Genomic DNA, 27,954 nt, shown 5'->3' with positions numbered 1-27,954 from the left:
TGTATTTTCTCCTTAAAGAAGCCGTTCCCCGGCCTCACGACAGGCACAGACCGGACGGCTGTAGTCATTTGGAACTGCTTACAAGTTTTTGATGTTTTCTGCCACTCCGGCTGTGTACTGTGGGTCCGTCTGAAAACAGAAGATAAGCAGTGTTAGACCCTTCAGCCTCAGCCTGTGCTCCCCGTGGCTCAGAAATCCCCTTCAGCACACTCCAGGGGGACTGCCAGCACCTCTGTACCACCTCCATGTCTCCCTTTATCCCATTTAATCACTCTCCCCATGCTGATGGACTTTTAGGAGCCCTCCTTTATAGGCAGTGTTAACGAAAGGCATCACGCACCAGAGGACTCAAGACCCTGCACATCTTCCCCACGTGCTCTCTCCTATAACTTCTGCCCCTGCCAGCGCCAAGCGATTGCACAAAGTGTTAACTCCTGGACTATTTATTTTCTCTATAGAAACTGGCTTTCAGCCAAGCAAACACTCTTGGCAGAAAAGGCTCCCCACCCCTTTTGTGAAAAAGAGGGGTCTATTTATAAGTGTGCATTTTTCATTTCAGGTTCTTTTTGATGCTTTTCTTCCTAGAAAAACAGTTTCTTCCCACAATCAACCCAGCAATCCGTTAACAGTTGTGAGGCAAAGGCCGTCAGTGTCACACACCGCTATCTGCAGGGCGAGAGTAAGTGCAAATATAGGGACAGACACCGGACAGAAACCATCTGCACAGTGACCAGGAAAACAAAATGTAAGAACAAAGGGCAGGAGACCTGCTTCCTGGTGGTGGCATTGTTTTGGGCTGTTGTATGGATCATGGGACTTCATGTCTTGGATGGATCTGCGGATGCAGCATCACAGAAGCTGGGACCAGCTGCTACTGCGCTTGGAAGCCAGGCAGAGGTGAGAAGTGAGATGCTGGGGATGTATGTGTCAAGCTGAGGACAGGGTTTCCACACTGGAATGGTGACAAGGGAGGGTTTTCTCAAGAGGAAAATGGTCCCTTTCCCAAACAGGGCTCGGGCTCCCAGTGCTGGATTGATTTCTTACCCCGGTGCTGCCAAGAAACAGCAACAGTAAAAACAGGAAAGATGCTCCCAGCTTTGGGAGCAAACACACAGCTCCGCTCCAAGCACCCGGCTGCCACTGCAATGGTTATCATGTGCCGGTGACAGCCAAGCTGTCCAGCTCACCCCAGGGCTCCCCTCCACCAGACAAGGAGCCCCCAGCTCTCCCAGCCACTGTGGTTGAAACTCGTGGTGGTTAGAAATGGGTCGGATACGGGAAATCCCCATCCCCAAAAGGGCATTCGCTTGCTCCACTTATTGTCCTGAGTCTCCAAATTATCCGGTGTCCACTCCAGGTTCATACCACCCTCTCCACGAGTGAGGAACTCTGACAAGCAATGCCAAGGGCAGGTACATCAACAAACACTTTGGGAAGAGGCACAGTGGGCACGGCTGTGGTCAAAGCTTGGAAAAAGGATGTTGTGTAGCTACGAGAGCAATCCTGGCAAGAGGGGACAGCAGTGGCGGTGGTGACCTGCAACATCTACCAGCGCTGTTACTGGGATGTGGCACGTGTGCTCCCGCACTTCACAGTATCAGAATTAATGTAGTCGTTATTCACTTCCCTCATTACAGGTACGCAGGGAAAGTCAGGAGCTGCCATCACAGTGTGCACCTCATTTCCAAGTCAACAACAAAAAACATTACTGCTGCCCAAAACAGGACGTGGTTTTGGTCAAGTTGGTTAAAGCATCTCGTGCTTTAACATCTCGTGCTTTAACTCTCCTGCTGTGAAAACAGCCATCAAACCTGTCCTGGCTCAAAGGGAAATGATGGCCAGGACTCAACCTCATCCCGGGCACTTTAGGTTGCACCCATCTGTGCACACCTTCTCCTTGTACAAAATACCAGCCAGAGACCTGAAGGCCAAATGCTACTCAAAACATCACATTATGGGTAAATAGGCAGGAAACCCAGATATTTATCTCTGTTCCACCTCCCGTAACATGCTGATAAACTGAGGTTTATCTTTCTCACCGGATTTCTGGAAATTAAGACAAATGCACTTCAGGCTCAAGAAAATAATCCTCAGGGGAAAACCATGGAGAAAAATAACCATCTAAACCCATACACAAAAGCAGCTCTTGTGGATTAATGTATCAAGGCTTTTTAGCCCTTGGATCCAGCAACTGATTCTGGGCTCCAGATACCAGTACGAAGAGGCATATTAATCCCAGCCCCAAATCAGTGGACTTTGAGGTTCTGAAAGGGCGTTAGTGCTGTCTCACAGGTACACAGAGAAACAAAACTGCTCCAGGAGCAGGTCTGAGAGCTCCCCTAGACACGGCCCCAGGGCTGCTCCGGCATATTTTGGGAATAACCACTCAAAAGCCATTCTGGTTTAGATGGAAAAGATAAATGCACGTGATACACCAGCAGTTGCTAACGCTACGTGTTTGCCTGCTCACATGCTGACCCATTATGGCCCAACCAGTGTTTCATTTTGGGCAGGATGCACCTAATACTGCTGGTCAGGCAGCAGCCCAAGCCTGGGCTTATCTGCCCCAGCAAGCAGCAGACCTGACCTGCAGGTGAACAGCCATCCTGTTTGGCACTGACTTTGGCAGACGGATGGGATGGGGGCCAGGGAAATGGGGTAAACACGCAAAGCTCTGTCTTACCTCAGCAATGAGGACGACGATGACGGAGTCCTCCTTCTCCTGCTGAGTGAGCTCCGAGATGAGGGAGTTGAGGGTGTCGGTGAGGTAGGAATGCACCTCCCGCTTCACGCTGGGGATTCCCATCACGACGGACACTGCCCAGGGCCACGGAGAGATTTTAGAGAGGGGGCTGTGCTGGGACAAGGGTCTTTGCTCTGCTCCTACGACACCTGCTTGGTGCCATGCTCCATCATTAAACACCAGCAGTGATGAGCAGGCTGGTGGGCTCCTTGGCTATGTAGGGTTCCCATTCCTGTCCCCCAGCCCAGTGCCAACCAGCAGCACCCCAGTGTGCAGGGCAGTCAGACAGACTCCTTTTCTCCCTGAAGTCTGGAGTCTAAGGAAATATCCCCAACCCCTCCCTCTCTTGGGGGCCTTTTCAGCCTGTGAATGGTAGCTTCAAGATCACTTTTGTTCTCCAAATCCTTTCCATGGCCAGAAGCACCTCAGTTTAAGAGTCAGGTCTTTGGCTTTGGGTTGGGATTTGGGAGCAGGGAGGAAGTGTCTAGTAACCAAAGTCCTATTTCAGATGGGATTTGTCGCCTATGACAACTTGAAAGTCTCCATGAAATTCCCTGCAAACTATGCTTTCATCTGACCACCTTCCAGGCAAAGCCTAGAGCACTCTGGAGATGGAAAGCAGAAAAAAATATCTGGCAGAAGCATCGAGAATGTTTCAGTGCCAGTCAGGAGCAGACACAGCACTACCCCATAGACTCGCAGACGTGACATGGCTCACCCACCCCACGTGTCACCAAGGAAGCTTGCATGATGCATGCAGCCGTTCCTCCAGCCCTGCTCATATCCACACCACATCCAGGCGCAGAGGAAAGGGGAGGGACAGGCACCAGGGTGAGGAAGAGCACCAGAAGCAGCACTAATTCCCAATTACCTCCAGTGCGCCCCTGTCCCACATGCACGGCTGGCTGCAGACTGTTCTCCTTTGACAGCAAATGTGGCAAATGATGGAAGATGGTGGGAAGGTGCAGCACATTCTTGTTGGTGATATTCCACAGTTTTAACTTGGTTTCGTCTTAAAAAGGAAAAGGGAATCAATTGCAAGGCACGGTAGGTAGGAAGAGACTGCAAGGCAAAAAGCCTTTTTGGAGCAGCCTGGCCACCCGAGACTACTGCTGGGTTATAAGAAATCAGGCCAACCTTTAACATGCTACCACAAACCCAATTAAAGTTCAGCAGGAGCCAGGAGGGCCTTAAAGAAGTCCCAAAATATTTGGGAAGTAGGGGGGAGAATGAAGATAAAATGAAGGTCAAATCAGATCTCTCTGTAGGGATCCAATTTTCTTTAACTGTGCAACTTAACGAAAAAAGAACAAATAAATGGGCAAGGGGTGCTCAGCCAGCCTAACTCCTTTCCCTGCCTCCTCTTCGGATACCCATTTTCCATATGGATTCAATACAGCCATAGGAAAAGGCATGTACGACTTGCAAGGGAAATAAAAAGCTTGTAAGCAAGCAAATGGGCAAATCCTCGGCAGAGAAAATCTCAGTGTTTAACGATGCCCATGCACCTCTGATTAACAGGAGTTTAAGGGCTCCCAAGTCCCTCTGAACTCCACAATTTGCTGGTGCTGGGGGAGAGAAGAGCAGGTCCTGTCTGCAGCCTTGCGCACACGCACACACACCTCTCTACCTCCTCATTAGCAACAGCTTCCACACAGCCCAAGATCCTCAACGTCTCTGTTTATTCACCAGATAAGCTGCTCCAGGTCCGGTTTATATCCCGCAGGGCCTGCTTCTCCGAGATCGCCCTCTTGATCTCCTCCAGGACCAGGTTGAGCTCCTTTGAGCGCTTCAGGCTCTCCTGCTCGGCTGCGTGCAGTCGGTCCCGGAGGGCAAGAAACTCCCGCTGGTAGATGTCCACAACGTCACCTGTGGATGGAAAAAGAGAAAGACGCTTTCTCCTCTGTGCTCTGAAGTGTTTCAAGCCACAGAAGCGATGCTCATCACTTGCACATCCCCTACCTCCACAATCCATGTGGCTTTAGGGAGTTGTGGTCCAACACGCTGGTTGGTGAGAGGGGTGGAGAGAGGGCAGTTTAAGTTGCAGAACTACAATTAAAAAGCTACTCCTGTTTTTCTCTTTAAACTTCGGTTTCCAGGTCACATTGAAATGCAATCTGGTTCTCTGTGATCGAAGCACACAGCAAAGAATAAGTCGCATGGTAGTTAGTTCTTCACTATACACTCAGAAAGGGGAGTCAGCTGCTGGCATTGATTTTACAAGCCATATTCTGCATCTCCCTCTGGAAGTTTGGGAGGGTGAGATGGTGACTGCTGGAGTGAGCAGCAGGGAATCAGTCAAGTGAAAAGAGAACTGAAAGCACTGGTGGTGATGGCCTGTTAAAGACAAACCCAAGGAACATCAATATTTTTAATCGCCTTGCTCCTTGCTTTGGATTCCTTATGGCACACAAAGGAAAGAGTTTTAAGAGCACAAGTCAAAGGGTGTTCAAGTCGGTAATTCTAGAGAACCCCAGGACAGCATCTTGATGGTCTTCTACAGATGGCACAGGGCATCTCATGGATGAGCATGGGTGATGGAACGCAAGACAGTGGGAAGAGGGATGTGGCTCTGCAGGGACATGAGGGCAGGGAGGAGGCAGCACCTCCTCCAGCTTTGGAACACAGTCCCAGATTCTAACAGCCAAAAGGGACTTTTGGAATCTAACCTTTCTGAAACATGGCAGGATAAAGAATGTCAGGAAATAGCTGCCTGAATGCTTATATAAATCCAAGTGTTTGGATTATCACATATACATATATCATGTGATATGTGTTAAGTATATGTGATATACATATCACGTATACTTAAGGATGCATCACATATACAATATATAAAAATAAACTTCTGATAGGGTAACAAAGCTTCTTCTTTAAACCAACATCTTATCAACATGCCCTTTTTAAGCAATAAAACTATTAAGAGCTTTCAGCTGGAACTAACTACACAATAGCTGGGAGTGGAATCAGCCACTAATGAACTTTCCTGGGCTGTTTTTTAACCCATTATTAATGAAACTACTCATTAAAAAAAATCTACTTTTATCTGTGGTCACTCATGTGTTTTTAGTAGGGCTTTAACTCACAGGACTATACCCAGAACACTTATCCACTGACTAGTAGACCTTTAGCCCAGGGTCTACAGGAGGGCTAATGAGAGAGCCCACAACCAGGAGGGCTAATGACCAAAAACACTGCACTGGAACTTCCCAACACAGGGCTAAATATAAATCAGAGCCATTGAAAAAAGCCACGCTGACTGCTTCTATTTTGGAGTCCGTAAAGAAAAAGGAATTTTGAAGATCAGACATACCCAGCTCCAAAGCAGTGAGTTTCCAAGACAACAGTGCTTCCCGGTCATGCTTTTTTGCCTAGGAAAAGTTCCCCCCATGGGTTCTCTTCCCCTAAAAAAACCCTTCTTAAAGATTCCCTGCTTCAACACCAGGGACCCCCCCAAGGCTGTCTGGCTCCTATTAACCTCTCAAAGCCGGTGGCACATGGGGATGGAGCAGAGGAAGTCACACCCATTTGATGACTCTGTCCATCTGACAACACGTTAGTCACAGAAGGTTAAGATACAGACACAAACGGGGCCAGTCCTTCCTTTTTCCTGAGTGGTGCCGCTCGCTTTCCACTCCCATTGAGAAAACCTTGGAGAACGTGCACATAAACAGGTTAACACCCCGCTCTGGGAGCTGCCTCGGGAATTCACAGAGGGATGTCAGGCTTTAAATTGACTGCATGATGAGCTAGAGCTATACCTGCTGGCACCTCGCAGGCATAAGGATAAACCTTTCAGCTTCCCAGTAGTACTCTAGATTGTAGGTTTTCCAACTTGTGTCTTTTACCAGCTGCATCTGTGAACAGCAGCAAGGAGCAAGTCTCACTTTCTGCCTTTGCAAGACATGATGGCAGCAGGAATCGTGCCTGTGCAAGGCTGCAAGAATTTGGCTTTCAGCATACCAGGGGGTTACTATCCCATAGATGCTATCAAAGCCAAATCACAGCTAAAGGCTGCCATTAGATCTCGTCCTGCAATACCTGGGAGCAGAGTAAAGGCAAGGCTTTGCACTTAATGGCTTTTTCCAGAGCACTGCACTTCGTTTGTGTCAGATTTAGAAGGGAAATGTCACTGATTATTCCGTCACTAATGACCTGCCCGCCGAAGCCAAGAGCTGTACTTTTCATTAGAACTGCAACGGCGATGTGCAGTCAACCATTTACTGCTTTTCTAGCTAATGGTTGGAAGTGAAATTGTATTTGTTTCCACTGCTCTTGTCCTGTGATGTCTTCAGAGGCTTTCCATTCTTTAATTAAAATTTCATGAAATTTAAAAGCCGATCGATGGCGCCCGGTTCCGGTGACAGCTCCAAGAGTCCGAGACAAAGCCCAGGATGGGTGTAACAGTTTCCCATGAATTTCCAGTAATCCCGTTTTGCATGAGCCATGGATACGGATCTGCCGTCCTCACAAAACCCCTCGGCCAGGGCTCCCTGAAAAGCCACGAAGGGCATCAGAGGATAAACGGGGAGGGAACTGGTTCCCATCTCCGCAAGCGAGGTTGGACACAGAAGTGATTTGCTGCTAATTAGGCTGAACAAATTTTTCAGCTCGTGTCAGTTCAGCACAGGCCCTTTACCTTTCAAAGCAGCAGCACTCCCTATCTACATATTTATTGTATTCCCTCCCAGCACAAGATAGCAGAGCTCTTAAAATATCTTCAGACTCAAGCACTGCAGGATAAAAACTCCTATAGCTATAACTATATTAAAAAAAGACTCAGCTTACTTTTTCTTGGGAGATAACACAATGCTTCAGGCTTAAAATACACTGGTTTAATAAAGAAACTCAGAGTTAGGCAACCGTCTGCAGGACAGAGCTGGGAGACCAAAATCCTCTCAAACTTAGAGCACACATCGTGCATGCTCAGTGCCCTGCAAATAACCCATTTCTCACCTTGTCATGCTTAATATTTGCACCCAACGGTCTTTTGCAAAGCTGTCTTTAGAAACAGGCTGGCTCTAAGGCTCCAAGCGAGCATCCAGCAGCTTCAAACAGGCCATCTCTCTGCAGGCCAGAGAAGGCAGCACTGGGCACAGCTGAGCTCCAGCCTCCATCTGTCCATCCCGCGCTATGGGAGTGGATCTGGGAGTGTATCCCTGGAGGGGGGAGCAGTGGCCATAGCAAGTGTCCAGCTGAGCATCACTCACTGACCCACAGCTCCCCCTCTGCTCCCGTCTCTCGCCCCGGCTGTGCCTGGCCATGGCTGCAAGCTGAAAACCCTGTGCTGGGTTTGCTGGGTGACAGTGTGAACTGTTGGTGAAGCAGCAGGCAGGGATGCTTGAATGGGCTCCTTCCTCAGCAGCCAGGATGCAGCAGCGTGCAGTGATGGGCACACGCTGGTAGGGCTCCTGGGGTGCTCCCCAGGAGCCTCATAGGAGCTGCACAGCTCCACAGAATGCTACTGATGTGCAGCATTCCCCAAGGCTTTCATCCATTCAAGACAGCATCCGTTTAATAACAAGTATTTCTCTGTGATGGAGAATTCTGTGGCTCCATTCTTACTTAAGTGACTATAAAGTGCAAACCAGGCTTGCAGAGGTCAGGGCTGGGACATCTGTGTCCACTCAGCTTATCCATTTTCAGGTCTTGAGTGAAAGCAAATACCTAATCTGATCCTAAACCAGCAGATGGGCACAAAATCAGACCAGTGCCAATAAAACCCCACCATGAAATCTCACAGCCTTCCATACCTATTTATGTCTATATATATCTCTTTATATATACAGTCAGGAATATTATAATTCTGTATTCTTCCGCATTACTCTTTCAGCTCACACTCCAACCTCTCAGGGAACCTGCAGCGCATTTTAAACGTGTCCGTATTTCAGGACCAATTACTTCTGGTTTTGTTCTCTGCAGATAACCTCTCCCAGCAGAGCAGACCCATGGCCAAAGCCAGAGCTTTCCCTCCAATTCAATCTTTTCAAAAGCAAACGCAAACTCTTTGCTAGCTGGATTTGCTTCTCATTAGGAAGACTTTCAAGAGACTTTGTTTAAAAAACTCAAAACAACCCCCAAACCACTAAACCGTTTATCCTCATAAAATCTGGGCTTTGAGAGCACAGCAGCACCTTTTGACCCGCCTGTTACAAGAGTTCCCAGGGCAAAAAGAGACAGAAAAGAAACTGCAGTCCCCAGTTCACACTGCAAAGGGAGCTGGAGCAGAAAACTAAACTGCCTACAGAAAATGTCCCTGCAATGACTATTCCTTTGTTTTATTTGAAGCACCCCTTTAATAAGTAACCGCTCCCCCTCCAGGACTTGCAAGGGCCTAAGGGGACTCCGGAGCACACAAACAATCCTCTCCCCATGCTACAGCATCTATGTAATCCGAAAATGCAACCGGTGAAGCCCAGGGAATGGAGCTGGTCATCCATCCCACCATCCCTCTCCCCATCCCAGGCTGCCTACGCCTGGCTTCATCCCCAGCCATTCACAGGAACTCCTGGAGTTAGATGATGATTAGGGATTTTCTTCCTTTCACGTTTTGATGTGCAATGATTGATATAATGCTGGCACTGCTCCACACATTACACTCTAGATTGCCCTGACTGAATCGCAGCATTCATTAGGTATTTTGCTAACAGAATTTCACTGGACCATTAAAATGGATATTAGAGGAGTTTCTGTACCGTATCGGTGAATTAAACTCAGCAGAAAAGGATAGTACTGCTTTACATGGAAATCTGATGGTTAGTGAAGCACACAGGTATTAAGACACACAGGTACACAGTCCCCCCACAATAAACATTTTATACCAGTAAAAGCAAAATGTTGCCCTTTGGTTTTTTGGCTGTAGAAGGAAGAAAACCACTTCAGAGACTCACCATGAACTGAACCTCAACACAGCCTTCAAAAAGCCACTTGGAAGCAACTCTGCAGGGGTACGAAAAGCTACAGGTTAAATTGTGACACTAAAAATGTCCTCCTAAGTAGCAGAAAGAAAAAGAGAGGATAGTTGAGCATCTAAAATACCCCCCAAAAGTCCTTGCCTTGCCCAGCAGGATGAAGATGGAACAGGTTTTTCCCTTCAAACCTGAGGAAATGGTAACTGTGCTCCTGTAAGATGAGCAAGATGACAGTTACATCGTCTCTGCTTCCATGAGCCAGCAGACCATCGTACCTAGTCTTAGACTCATCTTTTAAAATCATAAATATTTTGGGAGCATAGGATAGCATGTGTGCTACCCTGAATAAGGCCCATTATGTATCAATCATACCAGCCAAATGCACTGCTCTGTGCCATTACTGTGCTTCAGCCTAGAGCCTGTGCTCAAGCACCGTCCTGACCAGTCACGGAGCTATTCTGCAGCATCATGGTCTATGGCATGTTGCAAAGAGGAACCCAATGTCCCTACCCAGTAAAAGACACTGGCTGCCTGGCTAGGGGATGACAGCAGGAGTGACCAGCCCCGCACCACGGAGGTTCTTGCACTGTCCTGGCTTGGCTGCTGGGTTTGAGCACCCCACTCTATCACCATCATGCTGAACTAACACATCAGCTGGCACAAAAGGCTTATTAAAAGTCAGCCTGCCTGACAAAATGATCCTCAAATAAAGCAAGTGCTGCTACCGGCTGCAATCTGGTTGGGGGGGGGGGGAGAGAGGGGGGCTTTTTTCTAACAAAGCCATTTAAGAAGAGCCTGTGGTATATTTAACAACATTTCAACCTTCAAGAGCTCTGCATAATGCGACAGAAATGCAATGCGTCTCTCCACTGATGGTCTCTACCCAGGGAACACGGGCTCCCTTAAGTCACCATTTCTTGTTTTTCCAGCAGTAGGTTTTGATCATATTCCTGTTGCATGTCTCCTTGCTGGAGTTTATTGTTGTCTCAGCCCATATGCCATCAGAAAGAGAGAGGAAAATACATATCACCTGCACCTTATTATTTCAAAGTAGGAGCAACTGTTTGCATCTGAGATCGAGTTCCGACAACATCCACACAGATACTTCCAAGAATAAGCTTTAAAGTCCTAAGAAATAAGTTCTTAAGGCTAAGTAGATTTCCCATTATGAGCATGGAGAACCACAACATGGATGGTAACATTATAATTCCCCTTCCAAGAAGGAAAGCAGGACACAGGGATACCTACGCCTGGACCCAAAAAGCTCTCCAGGTTGCTGCAGGAGGGATGCAGACTCTAAAGCAAGGATGTAGAAAGAAACTCAGGAAAGCAGTGATGCTCATCACCTATGCAGCAAATATCTTGGATCAGGATAGGGAGGCAGCAGAAGCCATCAGACTGCTCTCCGATACCTGCAGAACAGGTTTGGGATCTCTTTCTGCAGCCCAGCTCGTAGGGTGAATCACACTGAATGATACAGAGAGCTTCAAGATCACTGCAAATCCCCTGGGTTGTACCTGCTGCAAACAAAAGCATTGGCAGGTGAGGAAATCCCTGGTAGGCATAAACCACCATCAGCTTCTGCAAGAGGAACTAGCCCTCATTTTTCCTGGGGATTTATCAACCCATTCAAGGGATTTAACAAGACAGAGAAAACAGCTGGCAATTCATTTTGCTGCAAAACAGCTGAGGAGGAGAAGGGAAGAGGGCAAATACTGACATTGAGCTGAAGATAAAGAAGGCAGAATTAAATAGTGAATTTTCATCATAGCGAAAGGTTAACTATCAGGAGGAAGCCATATGGATTGGTATTAAACCCACCGTCTAATAGATTTAGTGAGGATCTGGAGAAGAAGATGAATTTGTGAAGTAGCCACATACAGAGCTGACACAGAGGTAAGCTCATCAGAGCCAGAAAAGAAGCAAACGACCAGGAGAAAAGGCAACAAAATGGCAAACTGACATCAAAGCTGACGGGTACAAATTAATTGGGGGCAGGGGGAGCAAGGTATTTTTCACCTGGTTTTTAATTAACAATATTAACTAGGAAGGAGACCATCAGCATCTTGATGCTGCTCTTCAGGCAGCAATAATCCAGGGGAAAAAGGGAGGTGGAAAAGGAGGCAAACAAGATGCTAGTCTGCTTAGTGGACAGGATAAGGAATAACAGTATGAAGAGCATAACATTATTAAAATGATGCTGGCTAACCCCAGAATAGTTTTCACCTCATCTGAAAAGGAGTATTATTACAGACTTAAAAGGGGCTTTAGAAGAGGGCGATGAGAATGATCAAAGGCCTGAAAAAACACCCACCCTGCTCTATGAAGAAAGAAAGAAAATAATATATGAGATTATTCATTTTAGGATGGGTATAATAATAGGGCTCATGACGAAAAGCATATAAACCAGATTGATATAATGAAAATATATCACAGAATTCCATCCTTCTTGTCTCAAAATATAGGAGTAACCATTCAGTTGAAATATTAATTTGAAACTGATAAAAGGAAATGTGTCGCACAGAGAAAGTATATGATGTCTCTGAATTCACTGCCATAGGAAAACACTGGAAGAATGAATTCAAACAATGTTGAAAGAAGGTGCTGCAAGAACAGAGGTCCCACGAGATGGGGCTGAGACCAAGGTGGTCCCCAGCCTCGTCTGCGTTGGCAATCCTCTTTTTCCCCCCCTTTTTTTTGGTGAAAAAACCCCAGATCTGTGTTTCTCCTCCCAACTTCATTTGGAGCACTACAGCCTTCATCTTCAAAGCAAAGCTAATTCATTAAAAATCTAATTATTTACCTGTGTAGCACGAATAGAGCTTTCGAAGCATTTTTCTCACAAATGGGAAGCGAAGGCTTTGTTCTTGGTGGGTTTTTTAATAGTCTTTATTTGATTGGGGAATAAAAACATGCTGAAAGTGAACAAAATAAAGCAGTACAGAAATCATGGGTCATTACGCCTCGTAATAATTGCAGCTCTACAGGATTTTTAAGTGAAGACATTACAGAGGCAAACCTGGGTGAGGGGTGGAAAGAAAGCGGGGTGGAAAGGGGAATGGGAAAGGCTGGGAGCTTGCGTATGTGGTCAGTGCTGGTCTTGGATCACCCAGGTCCAGGCACTTCGCTCTTGGTGCTGACCATGCCATGAGCTGTTTTATTTGTCACTTGTGGCTGTCAGCTTCATGCTGGATTGCAAACCATCACACGCAGTAAAAACCCAAATTGGATTTGCTTGGCTCTCACCACTTGCAAACCTCCAGACTGGATTTCTCCCCCTTTTGCCTTATTCTCACCACAAATACCAAAGTTAGTGAGTAAGATCTCATGAACCGAATCAGCCCTGAAGGGCGAGCTGATGTCTGGAGCACGCAGAACCACGTTCCTGTGGGTGCTGGCAAAACCTAACTCTGGAGCTTTAAAGAAGCAGAAACCCCTGAAGCCGAGCAAATGCCTCACAGTCTACTAGGAAACCCCTTTTTATTACAACCTAATTATGTTAATAGTGGAACAGAGGCCTTGTTCCACCAACCCCCAGAGCACCCATGCATCCCACTCTGTGCCTAGTGCTAATGGCTCATGAGTCCAGCCGAAAGGAATCCCTCCAAGAAGGGAAGCTGATCTTTGCAAAGGTCACTGTGTTAATCATCACGCCCTTTCTCCAGCAGCAGCTGTTGCTAATTGCCTGTGAAGGAGTCAAAATGAAATTCTTGTTAATCCTCCTCCCAGCACCACTAAAATCCAACATCATCATCGTCATCGTCCCCACAAATGACCATGAGCCACCGGCACTTCACAGCTGATGGATGAGCTCAGCCCCATCTCGGGATGAGATGAGGCAGTGGCAGGTGGAAAAAGCAGTTCCGTTTTGCAAACTGAAGGATAACTCATTGATCAGCAGCAATAAGTGCCAGGACATTGTCTTTCTCCACCACCTTGTGCGATCGACCATCGCACTCATCATTCCACTAAAGTTACCACCAGACTCGGAACAGCCGGAATCCTGGAACAGAGGGAATTTGTTTGATCAATAACATATGAATTTTTTGGCAGAGCTGAGTGTATGAAAGAATTTTACAAAATAAAGTATTGCTGTGTTATAAATCAGAGGACACATATGGGAAAGTTAGAGTGATGTACTAAGCCAGAGGGATATCAAGGAAATCGCAGAAGTTCTGGCTGAAGTCACTGGCTCCGCTGATGTTAATAGCTGAGAACTTCCATGCAAGTCAGGTTTGACTTCTTTTTCCGAAAGAGTAACTCATTTGCAATGCATGTGACTGTGTTAGAGTGAAAGGATATTTAGAGTGTTCCCTTCGCTCCAGTGTTTATGTAAATTGTACATCTTGTCTAACTACAGATCCACGGTAGCAGATTACAATTTCCTTATTGTACCAGTGCCCTGATCGGATGCATGCCTGTGCTGGTGGTGGGTAGGAGCAGATTCCTTAAATCACCACGCACTGATGACGGGATGAGCTGATCTCAATGCATTTCGTTTTAATCGTCTTAAATAATTTGCAGGATGCTTAAAATAAAACGCACGCAGAACCTTTTAAAAATTACTCAGCATTAATATTTGAAATATTTATCCCCCAGGGTGCGGACTTGTAACACGAGCACTTAATGGGGTACATTTTCTTCTCTCCAGAGAAAAAACAAGACATTGCCATTAAATAGCGCACTTAGACCAACCCTAAGTGTTGATGCTATCTGAGGGCTCTTGTTTCATTTTATATGCTAGGATAATTCCGGGGAAGAAAAACATACCGCTAAAAGAGTAGGAAGACCCACTTCTCCCTTCTCCATTCGGCAGCAAAGAAAACATGAGAAAGGCTTATCAAGTAATACCACCACCCCCTTCTACAAAACCACACCAGCCTGCTTTAGAGTGAAAAAAAACCCTTATTTCTTCCCCTTGCAGACAACATGTCACTGGAAGTACAAACAAGATGGAGTTCCCAACTTGTAACCTGCAGTAATTTAACTTTTCCCTATTTGAAAACACAGGGACTAACACAGAGCCAGGAGGCCTTGGTTCCACATCCGACAACAGTTCAGCTGCAGAGCTGCCTGCCAGCCCCATGCCAGCAGCAGTGTTATTCCAGAAGATGGGCTCTGCTGCGAGGCAACACAGATGCTGGTGATGGCACAGCACAAGGTGGGGGTTACAGGACATTTCAGGGGTAGCAAATAAACAGCTGGGGAGGAGGATGCTGTCTACGCAGGTGTCCTACTGCTAAGACCTTTGGTTGCTTATTAAATGATGCCTGAAAGCTTCTCAACAAGCTGCTGCTCTTAAATGTAACTGGCATCTCCCACTCCCCCAAGCCAAGCTCCAGAGTCTCACAAGTGGCTTTCAATGATCTCAAGCCAGGAATGCCAAAATGGGCAGGGTGCTCTCTGCACTGTGCCTCTTTGGATGGCACCAACACCCATGCAGCCCTATGGCCTTCATGGGCTGATCCAGCTGGAAAGTTAAGCATTCTCATTATGGGTTTAATTTACAGCCAGATCATCCTGCTGACTGAGCCACTGGTGCAAAGGAAGCACATGGGAACTAGGATGCCCTTTTGGACAACAGCCCAAAGAGAAGTTCAAACGTCTTGTGAAACCACATCCCTCGAAGTTTTGCTTTCTTGCAATGTCAGGTTTACTTAACGGCTTAAAGGCAAGGCACTGAGCCTTACAGCATGCTGCTTACCACCTCCAAAAATAGGTATGCTTCCCGTAGCCTGGCACCACAAGACCATGGCATTTATGCTTAATTTCACGACTATTCCTAAAGTGCTGTTTAGACCTGGCAGAGGACACTTCATGCTCCCTGTGAGCGGAGATGCACAGTTCACACCTCTCATTTCCTCTGAACATGTCTATTTAAATGCATTTGGGTTTTCAGTATTTCACACACTGTTACCTTTACTGGTGGCATATATAAGGTAATGCTAATTGCTCTGTGGGCTGCTGTGGCTCAGTTTTCCAGACTTTCCAACTCAGAGGGAAGCTATTGCACAGAAAGATTCAGTCTGACATGTTTAGGTGCTGCAAGGGCAGCACAAGATGGACAGGCTGCCTGCTGAAAGCAGAACAGACCCTGTCTCCCTGTTGGAACCCATGAGCTGCACCCAGCAAACAGACTCAGAGCCCATGGAGAGTTTTCCATTACTGAACAGTTGCATCTTATACAGCCCAGAAAGCACCAGTGCAGGTGTATGTCCATATTTTCTTCTTCTCTAGGGTTAAAACATCAAGAGAGGGCAGACAGTCTATCAGATAAAGTAGCAACGTGGAAGAAGTGGAGGCAGAGCTGTGTCATCATCTCCAGCAAACCCCAGTCTGAAGAGGAGCAATGCAGGTGGGTGAGATCCAACGCTGTCATGGGCTGGGAGGAGTGGCTCAAGACACACAGCGTCTTCTGGGGAACTCATTATTTAGTGTTATGACTATGGAAAACAACCCAAATGTATAAACTATAAGATCATCACTGTGTGTAGACAGTTTTGACTAAGAAGATACTCCTAGAAGACTCCCACAGCCATGTCCAAAGCTATGTCCAATGCCAAAGAAGCATTCTGACAGCCTTACAAATCAAAACAGTGGAAGAAAGTCTTGAGTTTTCCATAACAAACCAGAGTAAGCCCTGCCAGTGCAAAGATACTGAAGGGATCCCGGATGCTGCCAATGTGGGATCAAGCACTTATTAGCTCTATGTTGGTGCAGACCAGCACAGCCCCAAAGAGCTGCCTCATGCTCTGCAGCACCTCGCTGGCACTGTGGGTTTTGCCCAGGTGTGTCTTTGGGCACCATTTAGAAGTGGCTGGACCATTTCAAAAGCCAAAGTGGGGTCAGGATGCCACAGAACACTGCTTCAGCATCACTGCACCCCAGTGACATCCACTAAACCACCGCCATCACCCCTGCAGCCCTGGCACCACCCATTTGCAACCCAGCACATTGACTGTAGCCAATTCCCTGCACGTTTTCCTGAGGACAAGCCCAGCAGCTCTGTATGTGTGTGGCATATCAGATTTACAGGCATGATGTTTCTACACCCCTTCCCAGCATAGACTTGGACGGTGTCGGGCAGGCAGCCATGCAAGCAGCCAGGAACAGGCAGTGCGCGAGTGCTAAACCAGCCTTGCACACCTGCAAAGGCAAATAAATTCTTTAACATCATACAGTAGACTATAAAAAGAAGCTATAAGAGCACATCACTGCACATGAAGGGAAATTCATTCTGCTGCTAATGCCCATAACTTCCCCACTGAGAGTAATGGATATCAACAGGAGAACAGACATCTGAGAGTGCTAAGATGTGCACTGTTATTTCACTAAGCTTGTTCTGGGCACACTACTTGAAATACAGAATCACAGAGTTCTTCTTTCTCCCCAGCCCTCAAGCTGACGTAAACTGCACATGTTTTAATACTTAATGTCATTAACCATTAACATAAATTACCGGGGTTGTAATGAATCAGGAAAAGACTCGGTTGTTTCTTCAGAGCTATGTTCCAGTTACACACCAAGCTATGTTTCTGTTTCAATAAAAAGCAGCTCCTATGATGGGTATTCAGATAAGAACTTGATCTAAACGATGCTGGATGTTCCTTCCACCTTTGAAACACATAAACATACATGTTATTTATGATCAGCAAGCTACAGGGACTGGCTGATCCTCCAGAGCTGAGGAGGAAGAGCCAGATGATGTTCCAAATGCAAAGGGAGAGAAGAAAAGCCAGTTAAGTTTCCCAGCCAGGGCAACGATTTATGGTTAGGAGCATTTTCTAGCTTCAACTTCTTCAGCAAGGAGACGGTACGCACACGTCTTGCTGTTCAAAGGACATCTTGTGCATATGAGCAAGTCCGTCCAAATCGCTTTGGCTCCGGCCGCGGTAGTATGTTTAGTACACTATTTCCAGATGTGTTTTCTATCCCCGTCCGTCCGGCTGCTGCCTCGAGCCAAGGGAGTTATATAAGCTGCAAAGCTTAATTGGATTATTTAGCCCACATTGCCAAGAGGGAACCAGCCTGGGGAGGACCAGGCCCACCACCGGCTTGGGGGGCAAAGGGAGGGAAGCCAGGAAATAAATGAAAGAGTTCATAAAGCTAGCCTGGCCTCCCCACCTCCCCCGGATGTTTTCTCACAGCTCCCTCCCTTCCACAGAGGGTGCACTGGATGGTATTTTAATAGAGGTATGTTTTCCTGGTTTAACGAGTAAAAAAGAATGCAATAAGCACTTAGAAGACACGAGCGTTTCCTCTCCACACTAACAAGCATTTCCTGACCGTGCAGCTCCGCGACATGCAATAATACATCTAGCAACTTAGTTTTCCCACAATATTATTTTTTCCCAAACTTTGGCAGTTGCAGCGGCTTATTTTCCATTTAAGGGCATAATCCTACTTGTGGGATAACCCATCCCAGCGGATCTTCACAGATGTAATTGTTAGGGCAAAGTCCTAAAAAAGAAAAGTGTCGCAACCATTCTTGGGAAGAAATCAGGAAAGAGGGAAGCTGAAGAGTTCCCAAGTGCTGTAGCTATCAAAGTGTGCCAGAATGACTTTGTTCCTTTTATTCGTAATAAAACCGGATAGCTAAGTTGGGAGTTAAGACAAGTATATAAACTCACACCAAACTTGAAGCAGGTTGTTGATTAAACAAAGGGTACGTGCACGCTTGAGAGCTACTTAAACCCTTGCCATGAGGGCCTGGACGGACTTTCTATGCCTTCACTACAAATAATCATAAAAAAGCAGCCTGGCATCCTTCTCTGCCACTGCTGACAGCATTCCCACTGCTCGCCACCAGGCAAAATGCCATGGATAAATTCAACAGATTAAAACAAGCAGAACAGTACAACAGGCAGGGATGTGCTCGGTTCTGCTGGAAACAGCTACACAAACACTGTGAATCACACGCAGCGCTCGGGGAGAGAAGATGCCTCTCACCGCCCCAGCTCTGGTCCCCAGCGCATCATGAACACAACAAACCCCCAAAATCCAGGGCTGCAAAACTCCACCACCTGCACCCGTGCTGCAATTTGTTGTGAGTAGTGAATAAGGAGCTTCCATTACCATGCTGGACAGGGTAATAGTAAACAGCAGTGGTGACCAAAAAGCTATTTTACACCAGGGCTCTCTGCTAGGATCCCATGATTACTAGTTATGGAAATGTTTCAGAAAACAAGAATACAAAGAGAGACTTCCACAGGGCACGACGAGCCCTGCAATTTGTGCTGTGCTGGGACTTCGTTGATCAAAACAGAGAAGTTCTGTGATTCTAAACCAGAACCCAAGCGATGTTTACAGCACTCCAGTTGTGCCTTAAACTTTATTTTTCTTTACTGCTCGCATTTATGCCCTCGGCGGGCGGCAGCGTAAAGCCCTTTGTGTGACTGATGGGAAGCAGAAAATTGGCACAGCCTGATTGGGCAAACTGGCCTCACCCCCGTTATCTGCACTAAGAGCTTCAACAAATTTGTGTAATACCCAGCATTATAGAAATGGATTTCCAACCAGAAGAGCAGTTGGCAGGATTAAACAAGTAGAAAAGCACATGCACATAAAAAAATCAGGAGGTCTGCACACGATCTAATGGAGCAAGCAGAAAATAACTGGGCATGCTCCCTGGGCTTAGGGACTGCTTCCTTTACAACAGGCAGTAATGTCTCATTATGGGGGAAACAAACACAATAAAGATGAATATTCCATCTTCCCCTGGCTACATTTTACATGTTGAGCCAATACGAACGCTCAGGCTGTATTTCACAAAAACAGCTACTCAAAAAAGAAAACCTGCTGGCAGCACAGCAAAGCAAACTTCATTTGAAAGATAAATCCTACATTCTTCACAGGCAGATGTGAAAATAGACCAGACTTTATCATAACAGCCCCTCCCGTGAGCAAAGAAAGCCACAGAGTAAATTTACAGCAAAGAAGTAGTTTCTTTTCCCTTCTTCCCCTGTATTGCTAACTCAACACAGACAAAATTACTGGCAAACCAGCAGTTCCTGCTCTTATAAATAGACACCACACACCTTCCCAGTGCCGCAGTGCTCTGCAAAGTCAGTATGGAACCAACCCAGGGCTTGGGATCATCAGTAAAACACTTGGATGGTGAAACTACATGGATGCTGCAATTACTGTCGTCACAAAATGACCATTCAGTATTTCTCCACTGAGGCAAGACCGTACCAACCCTACGCTAACAAACACGGCCTTGTCGGGGTGTCTGGGCATGAAAGCGCCTGACACCAGCCAGTGGCTGCCAGGAGAAGATTGCTGGCAATTAAAGGACCCGGTTAACTCCGAGCTGGACCAGGACACTGTAGCACTGCTATCTCTAGCTGGTAAAAGGGCAAGCTCAAACCATCTCCACAGTTTCATGACAACTCCTACAAGCTGACACGTGAAATGGTCCGAAAGCTGCTCTTCAGGGCAGGTTTATAAATCTGGATCACCACCACCTTCCCTCCCACAGCAGTAACATTGCACTGAAGGGTGATTATCCATCTCGTACCACGATGGGGCAAGGAGCAAAGGAAGAAGCATCTTTAATCAATTAGATCCCAGCCTTAACGGTCTGAGCTAGATGATCCTTGCAAAGAACATCCCTTGGGTCAGTCCCCCAAATGAAATTAAACTCCCTACAGTATAGAAAGTGTTGGAAATGAAGTGCAGAGACACATGCACTGTACCCAGGAGCATGCTGGATGCTTAAACATTAAAACCTGTTGCTCTGTTCAGCTCAGCGCCTGCAGTTCTCATCTACCCCCATGCCTGGGAAAGGGATGGATTCAAGGATGGGACTGTGGTGACAGGAGCTGGAATTGTCCCAGGCAGCGGCAGCATCAGGGGACTGAGAGTGACTTCCAGGCTTGTGCTCTTGCAGTCTCAAGACGACCTTTCTCTATGCAAAATATTTTTAATTAGGACTAAATCCATAATTATTAGTAGTAACTTTAGCTTAAAAAAAAGAAAAAGTGAAGCACTTTTACCCCCCTAACTAGGGAAAGAAGAACCCAAAACATACATACCTAAAAGAAACCTGGTGTGCTTGGCCACGTTTTCCTGCTGCCTAAACCAAGGCAGGAGTAAGCTCGGTGATGACCTGAGATGCAACAGAGCTGTGCAAGGGCAGCAACACCCTGAGATCTGTAGCTTTGGCCAAACCCTGACTGCTGGCCAAAAGTCATAGAATCATAGAATCATCAAGTAGTTAGGGTTGGAAAGGACCTCAAGATCATCCAGTTCCAACCCCCCTCCCATGGACAGGGACACCTCACACTAAACCATCCCACGCAAGGCTTCATCCAACCTGGCCTTGAACACTGCCAGGGATGGAGCACTCACAACCTCCCTGGGCAACCCATTCCAGTGCCTCACCACCCTAACAGGAAAGAATTTCCTCCTTAGATCCAATCTAATCTTCCCCTGTTTAAGTTTTAACCCGTTACCCCTTGTCCTGTCACTACAGTCCCTGACGAAGAGTCCCTCCCCAGCATCCCTATAGGCCCCCTTCAGGTACTGGAAGGCTGCTCTGAGGTCTCCACGCAGCCTTCTCTTCTCCAGGCTGAACAGCCCCAACTTCCTCAGCCTGTCTTCATACGGGAGGTGCTCCAGCCCCTGATCATCCTCGTGGCCTCCTCTGGACTTGTTCCAGCAGTTCCATGTCCTTTTTATGTTGAGGACACCAGAACTGCACACAATGCTCCAGGTGAGGTCTCACAAGAGCAGAGTAGGGATCTAAGTCCTTTAGATCCAAGCACCAGAGGCAAACCCCACCAAGAAGTGCCTGTTTCTATGGATCGTAGCTTGGAAGAGCAGCTCAGGCTTTTGGGATTGCTTATTTCTTTTTTAAAGTTGGTTTACCATATATTTATTCCACCTCCAATCTCCCCTTGCCTTGCGTCTCCATTTTTAATTATTCATCATCAGGTATCACATTCATTTGCATACTTCATGAGGTGCAAAACAAATGATTAGTCATCACATATTAGACTTCCCCAAACCATCTGTGCCGGCCTCTGCAGCAGTTCTGGTTTGGGTTTCTCTAATACTTGGGAGGAAAAAATCCAAAGGGAGAACATTGGATTTGTTGGAAACACAGAGTAAAACAGTCCACATACTTGCTGAGAGCAAAGCCTTGTTACTGTCACAGCCGTGCTCCATAAGGAGCATGGAGACTATCATCTTCAGTGCAATTTAACCTGTGATACAAATTGCAAGCAGCATTCTTTCAAAGACCTTTATTTATTGATTAGAAACAAAGTCCTTATCCTCTTCCTGCTCCCTCCTTGAGTCATGCTGATGGCACACAATAGAGAGCTATCACTTGAAGAGCCAATTAAGTCAACTTCTGAAAGGTAATTGAATAGCTGAAATTCATAGTGGAATATTGTGCTGCATTATCTTGATTGCAGCGAAGGAAAAACAAAGTAGTCGGAGCAACAAAAATTAGGGAATGAGGCCTTGGCCGTAGGTAGGAGTAACACAATGGATGGCCCCATTACCGAAAATGAGCTCATTATTTTCCTTCTTGGTTACTGCCAACCTTGCTGGAGGTGTGAGGAGGAAAGAGACAAACTTGATCGTGTTTATTTTCTGCACTGTGCGGGACTTCATGAGGGCTCAGCTGAGCTGCTAACCAGGCACAGAGAATGGAGCTGGCCACGGCCAGCCCGCTCCAGGGGGGAATCCAAACTCTGGGTGTCCATACTCAACCAAAGGCTTCGATTAAAGCATTTCTTGTGGCTGGGGCGTTATGAAGGTAACACCTTCCATATGGATTCACCCACGCCTGACAGAGGAGCTCATACTATCCTCCGGCAGAGCCACAAACAGACCTTCTGTCTTCACTCTCCTGGCTACCTCCGGAAGGACCTGGAGGATTTTAGATCACCTCTGGTATTTCCATACCATGGTCCAATTGGACTAAACTGAGATTAAGAGTTTGAAACCTATTGGGAAGAAGGACATAGCTCCAGTGCCTCAGAAAAATACAAGCTTAAACAAAAGGCAAGCAAACCAAAAAGGGGGAAGAAAATGATTGCAAGCCTGCCAGTACTCAGAAGTTATATAAATCACTCATAGAAATGCAGTAAGAAAACACATCACAACCTGAGAGAAGAACCCTTAAGAACTTGAAGACACTGGCTGTACATGGTCAAAATTCACCATCAGTTTTCAAGGAACTACTCAAAGTCACAGCACTCGGCTACAAAGCATTCACACAGCCACAAAAAAAAGCAGCTTTTCCCAAAGCAGGAAAAGAGGCACCTCGAAACATTAAAATCTCCCTCTTTCTTCTGCGCTGACAGCAGACTCCGGTGTGACCAACACCCCCCCATCCTCCCAGCCCTTCATCCGCCTGGGTTTCCACAGCAGCAGAATCAATCCACCCAGCTCAACCTCTGAGTAAATTAATGGCCAATTGCTGCTTTCCTGGAGCTGCCTTGGCACCGTCTGCCTCCTCACACACGTATTTTGTCTGGCACTGGAGCCTTGCTGAGGAACATACAGCTGAGCAGGGCGAGATGCTGCAGCACGGATGCTTTCTCTGGCTGTTCTCAAGGTCCTGGCCCTGAGCTCTGCAGACTTTCCAGCCCACTGCAAACACAGACCTTCCACAGCAACCCAGTAACTGCCAGTCCTCTGGTAGCAAATGTGGGAGCAGATAAGTGCAAACCCATCCTTCTGTAGACACGGCTTCTGTGTTTGAGGAGCTGCAGGAGGGATGGTCAGAAGGGGGTCCCAACGTGCAGGTTGGGATCCCCTCCTGCGCTTTGCTTGCCCACCTGTGAAATAGGATGAATGATACCTGGCCAACTTTGCTTTGCATCAATCCACTTCCATGTCTAGAAGTCCACTGACACCACCCTCACCCTACTGCTTTGGGGTCTCAGGAGCTATCAGTATGAACCAAAACATCCATTAATCCAACAGGGATTTGGCAGTAGTACAAAACTAACCTCTGAAATACACGTGGTACCAACATTTGCCGTTGTGCACCAGAAATCCAGCATTGGCACACACCGCCGAGTCCTGCCCTAACTTCTGCTTTGCTCATTTTTGCCAGTTACTCCTCAGTTTATTTTGCAGTTATCTCCGCAATTCCCACTGAAGGACAGGGCACAATTCAAGGAACCTGAACAATTTTTTTCAGAGTTGAATGGTCTTTACCCAGAAGCAGCCAGAAGGAAGCCCAGGCACTCAAATACACCCCGAGAGCCCCAGTCCCACAATACTCCATCAAACGGGAGGTTTAGGTTTCTTAGTTCAGCAGACTGAAAGCTCATCAAATACAGCAAAGCACCAGCCTCTCCCCGGTCAGTCTGCGCTTGAGACTTGTTCTATCTCTGCAAAAGCTCTTCTGAGATACACAAGCACAAGGACTGTATCTAGAACAGCTCTAAAAATTGTTTGTGCTTTCCCCGAGAGCTTACGTCAGCTCCTTGGATGGAGGAGCCTTGAGGAGAACAAATATTTCACAGAGCAGGCGCTGCACATAAATATTGCCCCAACCCAGATGCACCGCGAATGCAATTACATCCTCACATCAATTACGAGTACACTCCAGAAACACCATTTGTAGAAGACAAATAAACAAACAAATGTAAGCTCGAAACAAGAAATCATCCGGCATTCTAGCAAGCCACTCCACCTTAGCATCATTATTTCCTGAGATAGGTTGTGCTGGCTCGTATTCCAGTAACACACTCACGTAACCGCACAGGTACAAGGGAAGAGTACAAATCATGTCTCACAAAACAACTGTTGGCAACGAGCAGGATTTGTGTATTCATTGCTCACCACTGAACAGTTCCATACATTTTAATCCCGACCTCAAACACAATTTGGACCACGGCAGATGTTTCCTACAGCGCAAGCTTCCTTTGGATGAGAGTTAATTCAGTTTGAACACAGCAGCAATGAGGAAAGGGATTTAAACATTTTCTGCTTATTCCCCAAGCTTAATACTGCAGAGGTAAAGATGAGGGAGTACTAAACTGACCAGCTAAAGTTGCCTCTCCCAGCCTCGGCTCTGAATTCAGCCCAGCACGGTAAACCTGCGCTTCCCTGCTTCCCAGGACTCCCCTCCCAGTGACGCCAGCCTGTGTTGAAAAGAAATTAAGTTAATATATGAGGTTCTTCTGAATGCATATTGATGTAACCAGGAGGAGCATATGCCTCTGGGTTTAGGCTATATAAGTGTCACCAAAAAAAGGGGGCATGCTCTTCTGCAAAATCCTTCCTCTACTTCCCTTGTTATCCTCGGCAGCTTCCTCCTGTTACTCTACAGTAATAAGCAGATCATTATTTCTTCAGCCGCAATCAAAACCTTCCATAAGACGAGATCCAATTGCAATTCTACATTCACACAGTTGCCCATGCTGAAGAGCCCTAAAATGCTCTTAACGAGTTGTATGCACAAGGACTGCCTCTTCACCTGTCAGCGGAACGGGTTTGGGAAGCGACAGCTGCTTAAATAGTGCACACACAGCAGAGCAGTTTAAGGGGAAAAGAAATGCTATAAATAATTGAAATCACAGTGAGAAATGTAGGCAGAGCAGAGGGAAAGAGGGCAACACAGAGGAAGCTGGCAGCAGAGAATAAATAAGGACTTCTGGAAGTGAAATGAAACACGAGCACACATATAAATGAATCCACACCTTCTCACCTGTGTGCTACGCCACACACCAGCAGGCAAAAGAAGGTCTTGACCTTTCCTGCACTGTTTGGCAACCCAGGTTTACCCACCTATGAGCTCTCTCTTGCCAGCATCTTCCCCTTTCCTCCTCTCTGCCAGATCCCAGCCTGGTTTGGGCTGAAGGGACCTTAAAGCTCATCCAGCTCCAGCCCCTGCCATGGGCAGGGACCCCTTCCACTGGAGCAGCTTGCTCCAAGCCCCTGTGTCCAACCTGGCCTTGAGCACTGCCAGGGATGGGGCAGCCACAGCTTCTCTGGGCACCCTGTGCCAGCGCCTCAGCACCCTCATAGTCAAAAGTAAGTCTGTCAGTCTGATGCGAAGAACCCATATGGTCATCCCCAGCACTACAGAAATCTTGGTCAGCACATGATGCCAGTGAGTAGATGTGGATTTTAAATGGCCAATTCTGCACTGATGACTGCCTCATTTACATGACCCACTTCTAGCCCAGCCTTCCATGGTGAAGCTATGCGGAAGGCTTTCCCATGTACCCAGCATGTTCGGGGCACACCAGAGAGGATCCTGCTCTCAGATGGGGCTTCTGAGCACCATGGGGTCATCATCAGAGGTAGCTGCAGAAATAGCCACGTTTGGTTTGAAGACTCTAAGCATAATCAACCAGCACTCTGGAGGAAAAGAGGAGAGCTTTAGGTTTCAATCTTAGCAGTAAAACACCTCCTTTGATGACCACAGCTGCTATGAAAGGCTAACGGTTGTCATTTGGCCTGATCTTTAACTATTACAGCAATACTTCTTGACCTGCATTTTAGAAGTTCTGAAGAGACAAGACAACAGTACTCAGGCCAAGCAATCCGCCACTGTGCTGACAGATTTCCAAAGGTACACGAAATATCTGCCTTCCTCCAGAGACTTGAATGATGCACTCACAGAGGACTCAGCAGCCAGCCACTAAAAAGCCACCATTTCTCTCCGGGTACAGTTCACCCAAGCAGGACATGGTAGGAGACAGTTTGTTATGCTCTGTGGAGGTAACACTTGGCACAGCAGCCCCAGGTTCCGCTTCGTGGCAGGATGGGGCTGAAGAAACGAGACCAACCGGCAACTGCGCTAACCAGACCTTTAACTAGGAGCAAGCAAAGAGATTCCTTAGTGAGTGGCTCATTCAAAGGGTGTGCAGTGACACCAAGAACCAGATAAAACTCCCCATCAAGATCTCTGTGCAAATCAAGAGCACATAGGAGCTGGTGTTCTCAGAGATAAGATGGATATCTTGCCTTACACAGCAACCGATCAATTCTGAGGGGTCAATTGCCAGACCTCACCAGACTCCTCCTGCACAATGTCTATGTTTTTTAGGACAAAACCCTGCACCAGGCATCACTATTAAAGCTGAGCCCTGCTCCTAAAGTTAAAGCACTAGCAACTGTGACCAGGTGAAGAAACCTTGATACTGACTCTTCTGTGCAAGCAATTCAGCTTAAGAGCTGCTGTTTAAGAAGCAGGCCACTGAGATGAAAGGTGATCACATTTCTTAAACACAGCTCCCTTCTTAAAGAGCCTTCTAGAGGCAGCAAGGATCCCAGGAACCCTCTTCTATACACACAGCCCTGCTAGGCAAGTGCCTTATCAGTTTCATACCTAATTGCATGTGAGACCCTTGTGCAGCCCACCTGTCCCAAATCCAAGACTGGTAAGGGAGGGCTGAGCTTCATGTGCCTCTAAGGACATCCTCTGGTTAGGACAGGCAAGTGACAGCTCATGGTAGTATGAACAGCAAATCTGGTGTCAAGAGCAACTTCCAGTCCACAGCAAAATAAGACATACCAGCTCCTTGGATCTCAGCACAAGACTGGCCCATCTAACCTCTCTGTGTCACATGAAGGAGATTGGAAACCCAAGCCCACCATGGACAGGGTAGCATTTGTTTGACTTCTTGTCAAAAGCAAGGAAGCCCTTCTGTACTTCCAAAAGATATGTGAATGTTAACTGTACTGCCATGTCAGCAGGAAAAGATGGGAACCTTGTGATTTGAGGCTCTACCACTAAGAAACTGTGTTTGGGCACTCTCCACACGGTCAATGATGGAGTCTTTCCCCAACAAGACAGCCATGCACAGCATCTGTCCTCCAACACGCAAAGGGATGATGCTGGCCTCCCATCCTCCTCTTCCAGCTGGAGGATGGCTCATGGGCAGCCGATTCAGCTGAAGTCCTGATACCTGGCTCCCACTGTTGAATGCACAGCTTGCCTCATCAAAGGATGCTGTGGCTGGTTCAGGCATGCCTCAGTTCACTTAGTGCGAGGCTGGAGAGAAATGACTCTCTGACAGCTGGCAAATGTAGCTGCCTGCAGCTAATGGGGGATAACGAAGAACCAGCCGCTCCTTAGAAGTGCATTCTGTCACCCGTACCTCCAAACAGCAGAGCTCCTCTGACCTCTGGTCATAGAGATCAGAGATCTGCAACGCAGCTCTTTGAACACTGTTAACTGATCCAACCCCGTCCAAACGTCACGGATGCTGTCAATACAAAACTGCTCTTTTCTCTTCCTGCCATCCTTCCACTTCATCCATGGGGCATCCATTAGGTTCAAACACAAAGGTGGCAAAGAGCCTACAACAAGAGCCTCAT

At 47.0% G+C, this 27,954-nt stretch overlaps 1 protein-coding gene across 2 annotated transcripts in view; it reads right to left on the bottom strand.

Moving 5' to 3' along the window:
- Positions 1–27,954, bottom strand: part of MGAT4B (alpha-1,3-mannosyl-glycoprotein 4-beta-N-acetylglucosaminyltransferase B) — a 51,456-nt gene that overhangs the window by 11,869 nt on the left and 11,633 nt on the right. The window contains exons 1-5 of one of the 2 annotated variants that reach the window (XM_065690264.1): positions 4,706–4,733; positions 4,433–4,612; positions 3,615–3,755; positions 2,684–2,817; positions 83–129 (exon numbers count right to left, since the gene is read on the bottom strand). In XM_065690264.1, coding sequence (XP_065546336.1) covers positions 83–129; positions 2,684–2,817; positions 3,615–3,755; positions 4,433–4,612; positions 4,706–4,718 — 515 coding nt within the window. In that variant the 5' untranslated portion in view covers positions 4,719–4,733. Of the gene's footprint in view, positions 1–82; positions 130–2,683; positions 2,818–3,614; positions 3,756–4,432; positions 4,613–4,705; positions 4,734–27,954 lie in introns of those variants that run through there. The other variant, XM_065690263.1, reaches the window with a different exon arrangement.

The sequence above is a fragment of the Lathamus discolor genome, chromosome 10, assembly GCF_037157495.1.
Source record: "Lathamus discolor isolate bLatDis1 chromosome 10, bLatDis1.hap1, whole genome shotgun sequence".
Taxonomy (NCBI): domain Eukaryota; kingdom Metazoa; phylum Chordata; class Aves; order Psittaciformes; family Psittacidae; genus Lathamus; species Lathamus discolor.
This window is presented reverse-complemented; position numbering and strand designations above follow the sequence as displayed.